The 18,388-nt window shown below is 33.5% G+C and overlaps 2 protein-coding genes across 3 annotated transcripts in view; one reads left to right on the top strand and one right to left on the bottom strand.

Moving 5' to 3' along the window:
* Positions 1-13,254, top strand: part of Ttd14 (TRPL translocation defect 14) — a 30,444-nt gene extending 17,190 nt beyond the window's left edge. For both annotated transcript variants that reach the window (XM_068773437.1, XM_068773438.1), the window contains 5 exons: positions 4,049-4,177; positions 5,343-5,479; positions 9,465-10,012; positions 10,524-10,714; positions 11,588-13,254. In XM_068773437.1, coding sequence (XP_068629538.1) covers positions 4,049-4,177; positions 5,343-5,479; positions 9,465-10,012; positions 10,524-10,714; positions 11,588-11,868 — 1,286 coding nt within the window. In that variant the 3' untranslated portion in view covers positions 11,869-13,254. The remainder of the gene's footprint in view (positions 1-4,048; positions 4,178-5,342; positions 5,480-9,464; positions 10,013-10,523; positions 10,715-11,587) is intronic.
* A 2,891-nt stretch (positions 13,255-16,145) lies between these two features.
* On the bottom strand, positions 16,146-18,283 carry LOC137930513 (uncharacterized). Its single transcript, XM_068773789.1, has 4 exons — positions 18,119-18,283; positions 17,904-18,042; positions 17,374-17,523; positions 16,146-16,987 (listed from the first exon to the last, which is right to left on the bottom strand). Exons 1-4 carry the CDS (start codon positions 18,190-18,192, stop codon positions 16,769-16,771), a joined length of 582 nt encoding a protein of 193 aa, XP_068629890.1. The 5' UTR covers positions 18,193-18,283; the 3' UTR covers positions 16,146-16,768.
* Between the last annotated feature and the right edge of the window lie 105 nt (positions 18,284-18,388).

Here is an 18,388-nt window from a genome sequence, read left to right as displayed (position 1 = left end):
TGAGGAGGTAAGCCTTGTAGTGGGCGTCTATCGGCTGACATAATGATGATATATAACAGAACAAGGAAAAAAAATAATTTATAACGTACAGATTGTTATATATTTGATCGTTATTCCTATGTTTAGACCCATAATGATTTTAAGAACGTAAACCAAAAAAAAACCGTAGAACGTTATAACCACACATAACGTAGATGGATATTTCTCTGCTTCCAATATCATAGATAAGTTTTTATTTTGTAATTGCTTATTGCTCGAAATAAGTTGAAGAAAGTATAATCTATGATAATTATTTTTAAGTGTGACAATCATTTGTCGTTTCTCTCTGCGCAATTTGTTCCTCCTTATTTTTGTTTTAACCGGAAATATCCAGCAAAGTACAACGACTGATACCAATTTAAAGCTGATTGTGAAGCCAATACGTAGGTTATATAAATAATGTCAGCGATAGGCCTTTATCTTGCGAGGTTAATTAAATGCGAATTTCCAGACGCGTTTAATGAGAGTTTTTTTTTAAACATTATAAATTTAACAGTCATCTAAGTATTCTGCTACCAGTAATTTGTTATGTGCTACTCGGATAAAAAAATATAGTTGTTAAAAGTGGTATATAATTAAACTTGTCATGTACACTAGCTGTACTCACAGACGAAGTGCCAAAAATAATAGCCCGCCGTATTCCAATAAAAAATATATGTAACATCTCAGAGTGATCGCTTTACATGATGATGATTAAATGTGAAATAAACAAATTAAATTCTGTTATTGATACTCACCGACGCAGCTATTAAACGACAACATAAACTTGCTACGCGTGAACTGTCAAATGCCCATTGTTTACATTATTATTATATTTTCTATAAGAATCTATCTAATCATACTCAAGTTACGGCCAAAAAAGGTATTGGTAGGAGCAGTGGCGTAGCTAGGGGGTGGCGAGCGGGGCGGCCGCACCAGGCACCACAAGCAGGGGGGCACCAAAGTTGAAAATAATTTTTTTGAATTTTTTTTTTGAATGATGAATAATGAAATGTTAAAAGAAAACCATAATTTAAAGTAAATAACATAAAAAGAATATCGAATTATACTATTTTTTTGCTAAAAAAGTTGTTAAATAATATGATTATTAAAAAAAGTAAACGGTTAAAAATTATAATATACACAGTGTTTAAGCCTTTCATTCGCAAAACACATAAAGTGTTTTTAAAAGGGCTCTAAATCACTAAAACACATATCTGTGTTTCAAACTAGTCAACACTATTGATTTTGAAAATGTGATTAATGACTTTGTAGGCCAAAAAGCGAGGAATGTTCGTTTTTAAATTTTCCCAATAAATTTTATTAAGATCTAATGTTATTTTATATACATTTATTATTATTTTGAACCAAAAAAATATATATTAACTACATTCTGTTCTGAATTTTGAAATTATTTAGACTCTTTGCACCAAGCCCCCAATCTGCCCCAGGCCCCAAATACCATAGCTACGCCACTGGGTAGGAGGCGTGGTGTTTTAAAATTTAGCAGGTATGGGACTCTAGGCAAAAAATGTGGGTATCGCTGAGGGTGTAGGGAAAGTGCCAGGTATAGGGTACCTGGTTGCACTCGATTGCCAGCCTGACGTGGCCCCGCGTTCCGCGAACATGACCTAACAATAACTGCATCATAGTTTTGTATTTATTGCAAAGCGCTTCACAATAAAACACTCAATTCCGTAAACATTGTTTGTTAAAGTCACGCGTAAAAGAGCCTGTCTATAAGATTTATTTTTATAAATAAACATAGATGCAAGGTCGTAACAGAACCATATTTAAAATGGCTATTTAAAACTCAAAAAATATCTTGTTTTTTAGTAGTCGTTGTAGTGAAATAATCGGAATATTCTACCTACAGAATGTTTTTAAACAGTAACATAAGTTTTGATCGTTCATTTAATATGCGACAAATGATATTTGCAAACAAAGTGCGTATTATTTTTACGTACTGCGTCATATTCAAATGACACAATAATTCATACATAATTTTTTAAAACATCTAAATGGTTTTTAATGATTTCAATTTTATGACTTTGACGTCATAAAAAATATTGAACGAGTTATCTGTCCTATTTATTATTGTCCTTTGCGATCTTGGCAACCTGTCTATGTTTATTCAGCAAAGGGGCCGTTGTTCAAGAGAGTTCACTCTACTCATTACGACTTTCATTATATTGTATTATAATGAACTAATTTTGGAATTTTGTGTGTATATAAATTGAAAATAGAACGGTAATTAGCGTTGTTTATATTTTTTTATTTATCATCATACCGTATGATTGGTTATAGGAATAAAAGCTTTAATGGGGTAAATCCAAAAATCAATGGTTTCAGAAATAATATTTATGTTAAAATTAAAAGTATATCATTAAATAAATCTTATTATGGTGTTTTTGTTGATCGAAGTATGGAACTTGGTTTGTTAACTCAATTATATGTTTGATTTTATAATGTATACATAAAAATTGTTAAATTGACCGGCAAACAACAACATTCAGAGCCGGTGGTAGTTTAATACCTGTAATGTTAAAAAATCGACCATTCAAAAGTGCATGTAAATGCCAACATGAATAAACATATTTTGAATTTGATGACAAATGAAGAAAAAGCGATTTCAAAATTCGGATTACAACATATTTAAACTAATTATGTTGACTACGTATGTCTACAGCCTTTGTACTGTCAAACGTTATAGGTCTCTCGCATTCCAATAGAAAAAATTAATTATTATGCACTATTTTAGAGTGAGCAATTTATACATAAATGTATTTGCCGTCACTATGTTTAATATTAAAATGTAATTTAGATTTTATGTTTTGGCTTACGTTATGAGAATTACGAAATAATTAGCAATCAAAGACCGCAATTATCAGATATTCGCTTTATAAGGTTTCCGTTACAGTGAATGAATACTCAGAATTTCTCTGTACATACAATCGCTTTACCACGGCTCAAAACATTTCCACTGCGCCATTGTAAACGACACCGCCATCCGTCCGTTTGTCGTCCGCCTTATTAGTATTTGTTTAGGCTACTTGTTGGCTGCGGTTCAAATAAGCAGATTGCTGGATATTGTTCTAGAAAATAAAGTACACGTTTACAAAGTGACTTGATTGTCCTAAATGTTAGACGAGACGACCTTTTGACACCGTATAATCGCCTAGTATGGCATGCGCGTACTCGTGTAAGGCGGTTGTCATGTCAAGATAGTTATTTTTTGCTACGACTGTATATTATTCAATGTTACAATATTATAATCACATGATGCCATGTAGAGAATTTTATAAGTAATAATACAGCCTGGTAATGTATTGCTCTATATTAAAACATTTGCATTATAAGCGTATATATACAATCAATTTTTGAATCTTAATGAACGGTGGTAGAGGACTGAGACTTGCGATCGTAGGTCACGGACTCGTTTCCCGGGATGTAAACTTATATAACACACATTTTGTATATAAATTATATAGGATTACCATTTCTCACAAATAAATTTCCAAAGCATAGGCAGTGGCGTTCTCTTCGTAACCATAACATCACACTGCGTTCACCACCCCGTCTTCCAGACATAGAGATTATGATATATCATAATGCTTGAATAAAAAAATCAGTGATATATACCTTTTTCTGATATTGGACATATGCAAATGAATTAGCTGTGGTTTTGAAAGTGACCTATGACTCAAATTTATTGTATGCTCTTCGGGGTTGCGTTTAAAAATCTCGCAACTCTGTTCAGAGAAGACATTACAATTATAAATTGTTATTAATTTAATGAATCGCGGGCTATTCTGGCATTCTTTTGGCTGAAGAAGCGATGATAAATATTTCGTAGTGGAAATAACACAGTATTTTGTAATTTTTTACCTTTTCGATCAACAAAACATAAGAGGCATTTAAATTCCGGTTCTGCTTTAACCAACATTAAATTGATCTAGTTTCGATTAAATAAAACTTGTCGTGTCTAGAAAATTGTTGATTTTATTCATTCGTGTCTTTATTGTTACAGCGGTGAAGTTCCAAGAGAACCTTTTGAAGACTATGATACAGATTGAAAACACCTTCTTCGAACTGGGAAGGACCTGTCAGAGGAACTGTCTTATAATATGCGACCGCGGCGCTATGGATGCTAGTGCATGTAAGTTGATCGTTCATGTTGTCATAAATGTCATATATACATTTTTTTTTATTTCTTTGTTGATATACATGTTAGAAGTTGAAGATTGGTTATAGGTGTAAAGGCTTAAAAGGGTGAATATATAGCTCATTTGTTTTCAATTAAGGTGTGGTATACCCTATCCAGGATTCAATGGTTTCAGAAATAATAAAGTAATGATAATATATATTATATTACTGCACTGTCGAGTTTCCGATGGATGTCGACGCTGCTAGCCTTCTGGAGCTGTTACAGTTTCATCAATCAACAGGGCTCTCCAATCCTGGAGATAAAATTTAATTTCTCCCACTACTAGTTCTGTCCGTTCTCGTGCGCCAGTAGGATGTTATGTGGCGTTTCTTCATCTCCAGGTCGTATTGGGGTTAGCATTCCCCGTTCCGTAGCTGTTGCCTTCGTTTAGGCAGCTTCTGTAGCTCCTCTGTTTAAAGTTTCCTTTTTCCTAGGTTTCTCCTTTTTGGTGGCCATCTTGCAGTGGCGTGTCTAGTGCGTGTGTGACCATTGTTGGTGGCCTCCCTGCTCTTCGGTGCTTGATCCCCTTTCGGGGTCTGTGTATAGACTTTGTACTGCGAGAAGCCTATCCTGGCCATTCAAATAGAGTTCCAGAGAGTTATATAGACATAGACAGAAAAAAGGTCCTAAAAACAAATAAACGTTTCACTGATAATTGAGCTGTACTTTATCCCGTGTAAGGCTTTTACGAATATAGCCAAATCACCCAGTAGATGTCAAATGCTACAGAATTCCTCAAAGGTAGCTTCATATTTCCCTTCGTACGAAACAACTACAATAAAAACTTATTTACCATGGTAGCCAATTAAGGCGTGGTCTTCTCACGGTCGTCCTGATATATAAAATATATCTATAAATATTTACGCATCTATACATGTGCACATGTGTAAATAGTTTTAAGGAAAAATTCGTTCCAATTTGCTGTGTGGATTAAGAAATGCTAAAATTCACATTCGCTCAGTTTTATTAGCTTATGCAACAACAAAGATGACTCAGCCACTCCGTTTACTGCTTACATCAATGTTAACATAAGCTACTTACTAAAATTAAGAAAGAACATATGTAACATTTCAATCGATTTTGACACACAAATTAATTTGTACACTATCCATTGCAGTTATTTCGAAGGAGAAGTGGGAAGATATGTTGAACGCTAATAATTGGAACAGCGTTGAACTACGTGATAATCGATATAACCATATCGTTCACATGGTCTCCGCTGCCAATGGTGCTGAAGACTTCTATTCAACAGAGGTAAATACAACGAGATAAAACCCTATCCATTTTTTTCCGGACGTTACTAATGAATACTACTTACGTCTTAGACAATGTAATAACAAATATTCTGTGTATAAAACAAATAACATTCCGTACGTTTTATCAGCAAGATTGCTGGGAATCCCCTGTGTAAGTGATAGCTATGAAACAGTATCTTGTTTAGTCGTGGCACTATCATAGGCAACTAAATTCCATCAATGATAATATAATGAAACATACGTTGTTTTATTTTACGGTTTTCAGTGTAAACATAAATAACTTAATCTACAATTGCAACTCTTAGAATTGCAACAGCATTATTGTATGCTAGAAAAATGATGACGTTATTTTTCAAGACTGCTGCAACGCCGTATACCTTGTTAGGTTATTATGGAAAACACTTTTGCATCGAAATCTTATTTTTACTTATATTTACGCGCCTTAACCCGAAAATAATCCCTTTTTATAATTTATTCTATTAGTAACAATGTAGTTCTCTTGAGAATGATTCTCCAATTATTCTTCAATTATTGTATTTTTTTGTGTTAAATTATTATTGCGTGATGGTCGCTGCCATCGTATTTATATCAGTTATGATTTGTAAAAAGTCTTTGTATATATCTTTTCGATCATACCTTGTTTTCATTTAGCTCGCCATCACAGATGGAATAAATATGCAGAAGAGTGATTTCTCACCGCTTCCAACAAGACGTATAACAAATTGAAAAAGGCTCTATAATTTAAAAACTTTTGAATATCTTATCTGCGTATGAAGTAAACGAATGTTTCCCAAAGGGACCTAGAGAAATATTGATCGACTTAATAAAAACTGGGGTCACAATTTGTCCTTGTCAACATTCCATAGTGAAGTCAGTGTAGGCACATACATTGACAGGTATAGTCGCTGCTATAGCTTCTTAAGATAATATTTGAGAAGCTATAGCAGCCATAGTTACTTGTAAGTGGTAGCATATTTCATATTCACTAAGTGCCAAGACGTAACTTCTGATCTTCACATTTTTGTCAAACTTTAGGGATATGGTAGAAGTAAACCCACTGGAACCAGGTAAAATTCAAAAGATGTCCGTGAGATAGTGAGTTAAGAGTGAATGTCTCTAACGTGTTGATCATGAATATTGCAATGTCAAAGAGGCGTAAGGGCGTAGCGTGGCTGCGCACGTGACTCGCCGGGCACAAATACCGGATATAATCATACCACGTCTTCGTCACCGCTCACGTGCTAAAATATGATTGAAACATCTCGCATGAGTTGCCATCGATGCATCTACTTTTACACATTGACAATGATGTATCGTTGGCCACTTGCCACCGAATTTGACACGGCTGCCCGCCGGCGCCGATAACGGGCACATCTCCGGATCATTGATAACAATATATTACAACATTTATTATATAGAACACTTTTTATCATAATCCACATAAACAAAGGACGATAACACCTATATTTAAAGCAAGATATAGTTATCTTATGTTTTGAATCCTCTTATCATTCGTGTCGCAAATTGTTTTCTCAGAAGTGAATTTATCAAAAATGTAAGATTTTAATTATCTATACCGTATATTCGGTGTATACATCAAATATGTAGACACAAACGTACATGTCTACTGAGATCATTTCTTTTAGTTGATCTAATATAACATTATTTATACCTTAATATCAAACTACCGACAGACTTACATCGAAGTGTAAATATGGCGAAATTTAATATATAATAATTTACTTAATATGTCAATGGCAATTGTGAATTTAAATAAATGATTAAATAAGAATTAATGATTATAGTAAAAATAAATCTAAGCTATCAATCATCAGCATTTCATTTGTAACACAGGCATCTCCCATAGATTTCCAATAATAGTATCACTTGGAAGTGACTTTGATCTTTCAACCTTGCGGGGATAGACGATTGAACGAAACTAACCTATAAGGCTCTACCCCCACAGCGAGGTTTTGTAGCGATATTGTCGTGTATCTTTCAGTCGCGATACAATGGCAATGCAAATGTCATTCAATAATGGCACATAAATACCTGCAATCGCTTTTAATGAAAGATGGACTTCGTTGATGCAACATTTTTAATCACGTAGTCTTTGGTGCTCTTTGAGCAGCGTCAATATCGCATGCACCAATTTAGTAATGATATTACTTGGTGGACATCATGTAACAACGTTTAACACACTCCATGCCACGTGGGGCGTATACGACCCCCGCTGTACTTTCCGTTCAGGACATTTGTAGTTCTCATTGAACAAAAGATTTAAAAAAAATGAATTGTAGGGTCGAATATACGTAGATAACTTCACATTACGTATGCGCGTACGTAATGCGTTTTAAAATTTATAATCTTTTTCCAGTAATTGAAATGGTGTAAAGTATATGTCCTGAACGACATTTTTTAATTTTTATAGTGAGTTGTATACGCCCCACGCGGTGTGATTGGAAAATCTTCAAAAATTGTCATGGCATGGAACGTGTTAAAATACTAAAAACCTTACACTGGTGCTCGGCTGTTGACTCACGCGCCGTCCTCCCTTCGATCACTCCCAGTAGCGTTGCGTTTACTAAACGCGCGACAGCATCGCTACAAAAGGTCGACGCGGACGTGGGGCCTAATTATATAATCTTGTTTAAAAAGATTTGCGACCTATTGTCGGTCGCCAGTGTTTTACTAATGTCGAACAAAATCTTGCACTAGTATGTACGGACTAGCACGCTTTTGTCAAATATTCATTCTTAACCCTTTCGTTACCAGCGCCGGAGTTAGCCGGCGTCCACCTTGTAATGTGGGCTTATGTGTAGATATCTGTTTTAAGATTTATCACTGCCAAATAAATTACTAAGAATTATCCTAACTTATATTTTTAATCAATATACCGATAAAATCTTTAAATTTGTAACACAAACGAGAAAATTCGAATATCAGCATACCGCCATGCAAAGGTGTAATAGCTGCTTCACTTCGGACGGATTGCGGTAAGGGAAGGGTTAATAAAAGAGAAAAATTTGTCTATTTTTGTTTACTATGAAAACCTTTTTTTTAACAGACCAAAATAGCTTTGAAGCCGGGCTGCCTACCTTATATTTATTCTATACTAATAAAAGCCTGTGTGTAAGATAATACTATATAATTATTGATATAACAACCATTAGCTCTTATTATTTCCACGCTCGTGTAATTTCTACAAAGTAATTGTACGAGCGACCTTCACTACCAGCGATTTAATTGAGACACACTGCATAGAATTCACAATGCTGATATTGTAATTTTGTAAATAAATACATTGTATACACTACACTTATTCTTACATAGTTAATCGATTGTTTACACTTAAAAAGGTATCGATCGGTATGCTAACATGATAAGTATCCATATCTACAATGTAAATGCGTTTAATGTATGTATATATCATATATACACACAACCTGTTTTTATGCGGCCTGTTAATGTAAGTTTAATATGTGTTATTTTTCTATTGTGTGTTATATGCAATTTTCATTAAACCTGGAATGTAATCGTCGAAGTGTTTGATAGTAAAAAGTATTTAGTCTCTTGTCTCTAGCTACCGAGACATGCGAGCGTCTAGTAAAACAACAGTCGTCGAAAAAACTGATCACCGACTGAACGGGTGTCTAAACGGGTGCGAGGTAGTATCGTCAAGTGACAAAAGATTTTTAATCAGTTTACCATAAGAAAGTTCGTATATTGTCAGACTACAAAGGATGATGATTATGCATTAAAATTCCTAGTTATTTCGTAAGGTAGTGCGTTATTTTCTTTGAGGTCTGCAGTGTTTTATCGCGATTTTTATCCAGCGAACAAAAACAGGTTTTCATATATTATTATCACACATATATTACGTACCCCACAGTTACGACCATAAGAGAGGGAGTTAAGTTTAAGGAGTTTATTACAGGTTCCATAAATAATGGATAATTAATGTAAGCGTTTTTGTTTGACAGGATCACGCGTGTCGTTCCGAAGGCATGGAGCTGGCGCGGGAACTGGACTACAACGCGGCCGCCGCGTGGGTCGGTCACCCGTACTTCGACGTGATTGACAACTCGACCGACTTCGACAAGAAGATGAATCGTCTGATCGCGTGCGTGTGCCAGCGCATAGGCATCGACACCGGCGACCGCCTTAATGTCAACTCCAAGAAACGCAAGTTCCTAGTTAAAACTCCTCTCCCACCGGACACGGAGTTCCCTCCTTTCCAGGACTTCGATGTCGTGCATAATTACTTGCAGAGCGATTTCCGCAAGGCGCAGGTACGGCTGCGCAAGCGTGGTCAGAAGGGCCACTGGTCGTATATTCACACTGTGAGGAAGTTCCATCCTACCAACGGACAGTCCGTAGAGGTTCGCACGCAGTTGACGCATAGAGACTATCTGAATCAACTGCCGCAGCGCGACGACGCTCACTTCACGATATTTAAGAAACGCCGTTGCTTCATCTACAATAACCAGTACTATCAGTTGGACATTTACAGGCAGCCCACACATCCTAGGTGATTTACATATATAATTATTATCTATTACTAGCTACCCCGCATACTTTGAACTTGCCAAAGTTAGTATCCAATAGTCAAAAAAACTGTTTTCACAATCGTCGCTTTATTTAATATCTTAATAATTAACATTAGTTACTTACAAAACTACGTTTTCTTTTTTGTACTACAAGGTTTCAATAATAATTATGAATTTATAAGCATTTTCACTGTCCAAGCTTTTTATGGTACACGAAATTTTTGTTTTACTTCTAACAGCTTTTTTTAGTTTTTATGACCTTAAAATGTTTGAGCTACTAAGTATTGTTTTTACTATTTTCCCCTGAATACTTATATTTTTTTTTCATTTAATAAGAATTCTTTTATATTTATTTATGTGAAAGACTCGTGCCGAAAATATGAAAAAACTAGCTGAATTGGTGGAATAGTTTTTGGAGACATTTTTAGTTATATAGAAACATTTGTTAAATTTTGACTAATTTATTAATAAACTTATTAAAATATGTTTTAGGTGCCGCGGCTTGGTGTTACTCGAGACATATAGTGCAGCTTATGATCAGGATGCGCTTTTAGAATCGTTACCCAAATTTTTAACCATAGAGAAGGAGGTCACTGGTGACCCAGCCTACTCCATGTATAACTTGTCACTTAAAGAAGATTGGAAGACATCAAAAAAGTATTACTCCGGCAGCGATGCAAATGGTGAGTATATTAATTATTCATTTTCAATTTATTTACTTTAATTTACAGCATTATTTGTTAAATTTTTTATTTGTAATTTAAACAAATGCTGTATTTGGGAGTAAATCTTGATGTCATTATTATATAATAAATTCATTATGCATGCTAATTTTCTAACCCATTCACAATTATCAACACGCACAAATGAAAGGTTATGTTTATAATATTTACTTACTACTATTGTAATAAGTAAACTTGTGAAATATAAAGGTGATTTTACATTTTATTTTCTTATCACTTGTCTAAAAGTTGACTAACATAATATTTCATTTGAATTTAAATAATACCATTTATTTATTTGCTTGTACAGTCATCTATGTATCTATCTACAAACCTACTTATTAATTGAATAATTGATATATTTATGCATTATAAATTATTTGTGCATGTCGTATTTAATTATAATATTATGAACACTGGCGTAATTGTGTATTAGTCATATATAGTCGTTTATTATTTGAAATAGATGTTATTCGATGTGATCCTTTAGTAAATATAAATAGATGTTGTGCTCAATGGCAATATACTGAATGTGTTGCACAGTATTGTTGTGTTTGTTAGCGCTAGATTTGTCTTTAACGCGCAGCCCTGAAGGGGCCCTGCCCGAGTTTTAAAGGCAGCACGTCGTTTTCCAGATACGAAAGTCAACAGTGCGGGACAACCGTCCACTGATTATATTTCATCCGATGAATCGCCTAACACGGACTAGATTGACGAGGATCAATATCATTTTGGGAGTTTAATTAATTTTTGATAAACACAATTTTGCCAGTGTTTAAACGGATGTATATGATGGGGTCAATGGTTTTTCATGTATTTGTTTTGGTTTACCAGGACAAGCTAAATGGACTATTAATGGTCACATTGACAAAATTATTTGCCATGGTGACAAGATTAATGGTCATGGAGGTGATAAGATAAATGGACATGGTGAGAAAATCAATGGTCACGATGGAAAGATGAATGGTCACCATAAGAAGAATGGCCTTGGCCCTATTGCTAATGGGGGGATTGTAATGAATGGCAAAGCTCATGATACCGAGCTCCATAACTACAAGAACCGTGAAAATTTGAGAACACCAAAGATACTGAAGAAGGTTGCCCTGAAAACTTAAACACTACATACATGTATTTTAGAATTATAGCTTTATGAAATTCCACTTTTTAAATGTTTCAATATACACCAAACGGAAATTTAAGTTAAGTTTTAAATAATATGGATGTCATGCTGAATAAATCGCTATGTTGTCGCCATTGCAAATAAAACTGTTTCACTTAAACACTTGTATAATATGTATTGATGTAATTGTATAAAAGCCAAATGAAATCTATTTTTATAGTATTCCTTGATTATAAAAAAAAACTTAATATGTAATACAATATCCTGCACTGTGCTGGAATGCATATTTAAATAATGAAATTAATTGCTAGTTTTATATTGTTTGTGCCTTTACACAGTATTGTACATTTGATTATATATGTCACATACATTGTCGTACTTAATATATGCATTAATGTTTTAATAGGTACTGTTACGTCATAAAATATCGTGATACTGTCAGTTGTATTTAAACAAGTTATAATTTCTGATATGCAGTTCTGTTCTTAAATTATATTTATTGTTAACTATGGCCAATTGAATTGATGCATTGTTTAGAAATAAAAATTTGAAGATCTTGATGTTGTAGCGTCATAGTTTCTGTAGTTTAACTTGGTCAAGTATGCTGTAGTGGTTAAATCTATCTGCAGTAGAAGCCTAAATGTCTAATGTTTTTAATAACTGTTAGGAGGGCATCACTGATTTATAAATTTCGTGATACAAACACTTATTTATGACTTAAAATGTACTCATGTTAATTTATATCAGTAGTTCATTGAAAAATATGAACAGATAATTAAGAGTATTTTGGTTTGCGGCATACAGGTGTAAGTGAGAAAGTATTTTACGCTCGTATATTTATTTATTGTCTGCAAAAATCAAATCAAATAATCTTTGTTCAAAAAAATCCCAAATGAAAGCATTTTTAAAAAGATATGTCTTTAACAGACAAGCACTTGAATTTAATAGTTTACTGAAATATTCTATGTTTATTTCAAGTGTTGGATTAGTTCCCTAAATACATTTTAATGGCTGTGCTATACATTGATAATAATGTAGTGTCAATGTAAACAATATGAGCATATAACATACAAATCTAGCACAAGTATAGGAAGATGAAATATTGCAGAAGTGACATATTTATTTACCTTTGTTACATTACATTGTTTGTCTATACAAATGTGATAGATGTTTTAGCAACAGATCTTTATTCAAGTGAATGTGTAACTAGACGCTAAATATGTAGAGATCGCTTAATTTGTATGTTTAAATAATGACTATACCTACAATTGTTTATCACGTACTTTGTGAGTGCCATTGACAGCTGCTTAAAAATTGAGAACTTCTTAAATTGCATGTACTACATCTCGCGTTGTTTCTCAATAAAGAAAACATGCAATTATACATCTGGGTTTTATTTTATTTGTCGTTTTGTCACTTTCGAAAATTTAGCTGGTTCCGGTGGTCACCTACATCTCTACCGTCTTCACAAAACTCTAGATTAGATCTAAACTATTGAAATTTGAGAGAATGAGTTACAAATAGGTATTGTTTTCTAAAAAAATGCGAAAAGGTTGGTAACACGTTGAGTGCCATGTCAGTCATATGTGACCGACACCGAGATTTACATTACGTCACGCCAGTCATCGGTGACTAAAACAACCTTTCGTTTGGATCACGTCTATCACCCGTGACTGAAAGTTGTAATCTAAAATTGTTTATTTATGCGATATTTTATTTTTAATTTACTTGAACAATGTTTTCAGATCGCTTTAATTTTGTTGCAAAAGTTCAACTGCAAATTTAAAATTTCTTGATAATATACCATTGCATCGTATAAATTCTGTATTGCTTCTGCACCGGCCCGCGCGGTCTGACCAATATGTCGTTATTAAGGTACGTGGCATTCAACGTCTTGATTATAAAGTGTAGACAACGGCGACGTTTTGCAAGTTTCAACATAATGCATACATTTGAAATATACTCGCTGATCTTTTAAAATGTTATCTGTCCACATTGATAGGTACAGCAGAATTTTGGTGGACCCTCACTTTTTTGTCATGCTAACGTAGACCGTAATCTCACGTGGACTTTTGGAAGTCCATCTGGAGCATTTTGGGACACGGTGATTTAGTTTAAAAACAGATTCCATGCACGGATGCATATTCACCTTAAGTGTAAGACAAAAATCTGGTATACAAACTGGGTAACTATTCTTGCTTATGCAAGTGTGACGAAAAACTGAAGAGTCGCACGATTCTTCTTCATATTTGATTCAATGCTGCAGCGGAGTTCTGAGCATAGCCATCTCTTTTACTCTCTGGGTGACCTCGAGAGCATATAAAAATATTATACATTAAGGGATAATCAGGACATACATATTGGATATAATTAATTATATACATAAGAATGGGGAAAAATGAAGATTAAAAAGAATGACTTCCGTACCGTCCTCGGAATCTTATCTGGTGCACCCAAAGAAGAGTTTGAGTGAGAATTGGACATCAAAGTGTGAAGTCGCCCCAGGTAGCACAGTTTCAAATACGCTTTCAGATAAAACATATAAGGCGAAGAAAGGCATTAAAAATATTAACCATAATCAAGATGAAATGAAAAATGTAAATACAAAATTTAGATTGGTTCAATAACTTAATAATTCAGTTGAATCATTCATTCATACAGCTTTCAAAATATATTGGACCATAAATGAAGTCGCGATAATTCTTGAGCTTAATGTATGAAGTAGCATTGACGATTCTCTAGGCAAAAAGTATGTTTGTCAACATTTATTTACATACACGTTTACTTGGGGAGCCCTTCCAATGCTAACAAATTAAAGGAAATTGGTTGCTTATCATACATCGTAACACTAAAGTAGGTTAATTCAAAAGATTTAAACCAAAGAACGATAGTGTCAGCGTGTTTTATCGTTTGGTGCAGGCTTCTGAGCAACCGTGTTGTGGAAGCTGCTACAAACTGATTTCAAAACGTTTCCACATTTTGAAGAGTCCGAAGTTAAAGTACTAACGATATCATTAGAATATGTGTTATATGTTGACGCGAGCGCGCTATCTAACAGATTTCAAGAGTTCAGAGTGAGGGTACTGCTGATATCGTCAGGGGTACATGCTACATATTAAAACGAGCGTATTGTCGTCTCTACCACATATTGGTAGTTCGGAGTGAGCCTATTTCCGGTATCATCGGCGTAATCTGCTTAAAGGTTGCTGTACTAGGGATAATAGAATCTTGACTCGTTCAGAGATAGCGTATTACCGATACAGTTCAGTTAAACTAAACATGAAACTAAGAATACTGTGTGTTGTATCCCAAAAATGGACGTGTTTTAATTTTTACTAATAATACAAGCTGCATGAGATTGGAGCGAGTGTTGCCAGCTATTAAATAGTGAATTAAACGCCGAAACGAACTGCACCCTACTTGCAATTGCAATATAACATGCTGGTTACGGAATCTGTTTAATATTGGTACCGCGATGACCCTTCAATTTCAAGAAATAATAGTAAAAAATTCAAAAAAAGTGACACTGAATTCATAAAAACTTGAAGAGAATGGGGTAATAGAAGTATCGGATGGTAAAATCTTAGTACAATTTTGAATATCTAATGTGTAGATTTGTTTTACTGTTTTTAATATTTTGTTTGTCGTTATAATATCCTTTAATGTTCAACCTAGACTGAAAAAGAGTGTGGATAGGCTTAAATCAGATTAAAAATTACGTAGTTAAGCGAAGATATTTTTGCAATAGATTTTTAGAAATGTAAGACAATCTTTAAAAAGTAGCAGCGAGATCATTGCTTAAAGAAGAGGGCGTAGTATCGCAGAGCCACCATTCATTGTTGGGAGGCACCCGCAGCTCTAGTGTTACTTCTGTTAAAAAAATCTGTATATTGAGTATGTATAAACTTTCGTCTAATAGCTAGGACCGTCAATCGTTAGTTTTTTAAATAAGTTTTCAAAATGTATAATAAACACTGTATGGTAGGACATACAACGTATAGTCAGAACATATACAATATTGACAACAATTTTGATAAAATATATCACGTTAAGTTTTTCAAATTTGAATACACACACAAAAAATTAATACTCCAGAAGACAACCTATAATAGAAAAATAAAACTGTTAACCATAACTCCAAATCAGATTATAACCCAGTAATTGTTATATTTTTGGCACCATAAGTAATGATTAACTACCAAAACACTTTGTTATGTTGAAAAAAGTGATGACCAGAAACATTTATTTCATAGTTTGTAACTTAATGGATATGGTACTTACATATTAAAAATTATAAGATATGTTACATTGTTAAGAAATACATTACAGATTAAAAGTTCCTTATTTCATTTTTATATTCAATTAAGAATGAGATTGCAGTAATTATGTTTTAATGCAGAATAAAATCACATTTTCTTTGTGAGAAACTTGTTCAACATGCAATAATATGTGAAAGCTTCATCTAGTATAACATTAAATTGTGTGCTTGAGAAGTTCTATTGTTAATTTGCAGTGAGAAATAATTCATATGTAGTCAAAAAACTTTTCAATAAAGTAATTTAGTAGTACATAATATGTACAAAGAAATTCTAATTCACACAAATAGCAAAATACATTTCACTTAACAATATAGACATGCCTCATTATATAATAAAACTCCTAACATAATAAGGAATGCAAATACTTATTGTACATTAACAAACTATTGAATTGATTTGAATTATAACAGATAAAAATAGCAATACCAATTTAAAATTTTATACAATAATAAATGTTCTGCTGCATGCATGATATATGCACCAAGCATTAAAACATAAGATAACTTCATTTAAATTTTAAAACAATAATTGTATACTTGTAAATATGTTTGTAGATTTAGTAAAACATTTTTGTACTTATTTTTTAAACATATCTTTGAGTTTTTGCTCTTTGTACATCTTAATTACTTTCTTTCCTGGGACAAGCCCAGAGGACAAGCCTGGTCTCTTTTTCTTCTTACTCGCTCCACCCTCCCAGACACTGTCATCATTTGGTTCTGAGATATCTAAGGCCACTTGTGGAGGTGGTGCAGAGGACATGGTCCCTGTTCCTTCACAAACCACAGTCTTCAATTTCTGTAAATTGGAAATATGAAAAAGTACATAACATCAACATATGGATTATTTTACTATCATTAAACTTTAGAAATAAACAAAATTTTGTTATTGTTAAACTGTGAGTGCATCCTGGTGGCAAAGAAAATCCATCTGCCCAGGAAATCAGTCAAAAAAGAGACTGTCTCAGTTAGTAAGAGTTGTAGAGAGCCACACAAGACCACATGGAGTAGAAATATTTCTATACCAGACTCTAATTACAGGTCTTTTACTCCAAAGCATTTGTTGAATTATAACTAACATAAATCTTAATCTCAATAAGTTTGAACCTAATCTCAAGTTAATTTGTAAAAAAAAAATTAGTCATTCAGTTCTATTGTGTAAGTTACTTTTATCTGCAATTTTACCTGCTTTTCCGCTTCCAATTCTACTTCAGATTTCAATATGTCAGAGTCATGAGCATACTTGCAGTTATGCCCAAACCGACACCTCCCCTTTCTGTAGCTCCAACATATCTTCCTTCCATTAATCATTTGCATATTGTCTTTACCTGGAACCTTACAGTCACCGACTATGTACTTGACGATTATATATATGATTTTATATAAGCTTTTCCTATTTGTGATGTTAATATGTGAATATACACAGAGAATAATAGATATCTACTTTTTTTATTTCATGGTTGGAATAGAGATGACATTCTAGGAGCTTCTCCCTAGCCAGTTCTTTTATGTTTTGCTATCACATTTACTTCGTCATAATAAACGTAAAAGTTAACCTGATTATGCTATTTTAGGGGACATTGCGATAATATTATATGTTTATAACAATTTATATCTGACATTTCAACTAAGAGTAAGTTATTTAACTAGGAACGCGCTGCTTCAACATGACATGGAAGAATGTTAAAATTTTGTAATTGAAACTCAACATATACCATTTTTACATGTTTCTCAAGTATAGCTGCTTTCGCTAACTCTTCTTGGACAAATGGATTAGAGAATACAGATGTTTGTAGGCTGCTTTCGCCGATAGTCGGTTTCGGTAATTTAGGTTTCGTTTCATCTTTACTGTTCCTAAAATCATGAATTAAATCGCTTATTATTATAATAACATCAATTACAAATCCTCTAAAAATATGTGGTATTTTACTTCTCTTCGTCAATAATTTCATTTTCATCACTATCACTCGAAGATGATGATCCGTAATCTAAAAGAGCATTCATTGAGGAAATGGAAAGATCCTAAAAGACCTATTAACAAAATCTTTGTTCTCATACACAAAAACTTAAAAATGTGACTTTAAAAAGCAGCTTAGATCAATTCAACTAGAGTAAACGAATGAAAAATAATAATTTTACAGATTAAAAGAGGATAAAAATTTTTCCACTGGCAACTTCCACTATATTGCAACTTTATATT

The sequence above is a fragment of the Battus philenor genome, unplaced genomic scaffold (assembly GCF_028537555.1).
Source record: "Battus philenor isolate CCGP_79_NKW_IND1 unplaced genomic scaffold, ilBatPhil1.0.hap1 SCAF_6, whole genome shotgun sequence".
In the NCBI taxonomy this organism is placed as follows: Eukaryota; Metazoa; Arthropoda; class Insecta; order Lepidoptera; family Papilionidae; genus Battus; species Battus philenor.
Note: the sequence above shows the minus strand (reverse complement) of the source record. Positions and strands in the feature narration are given on the sequence as shown.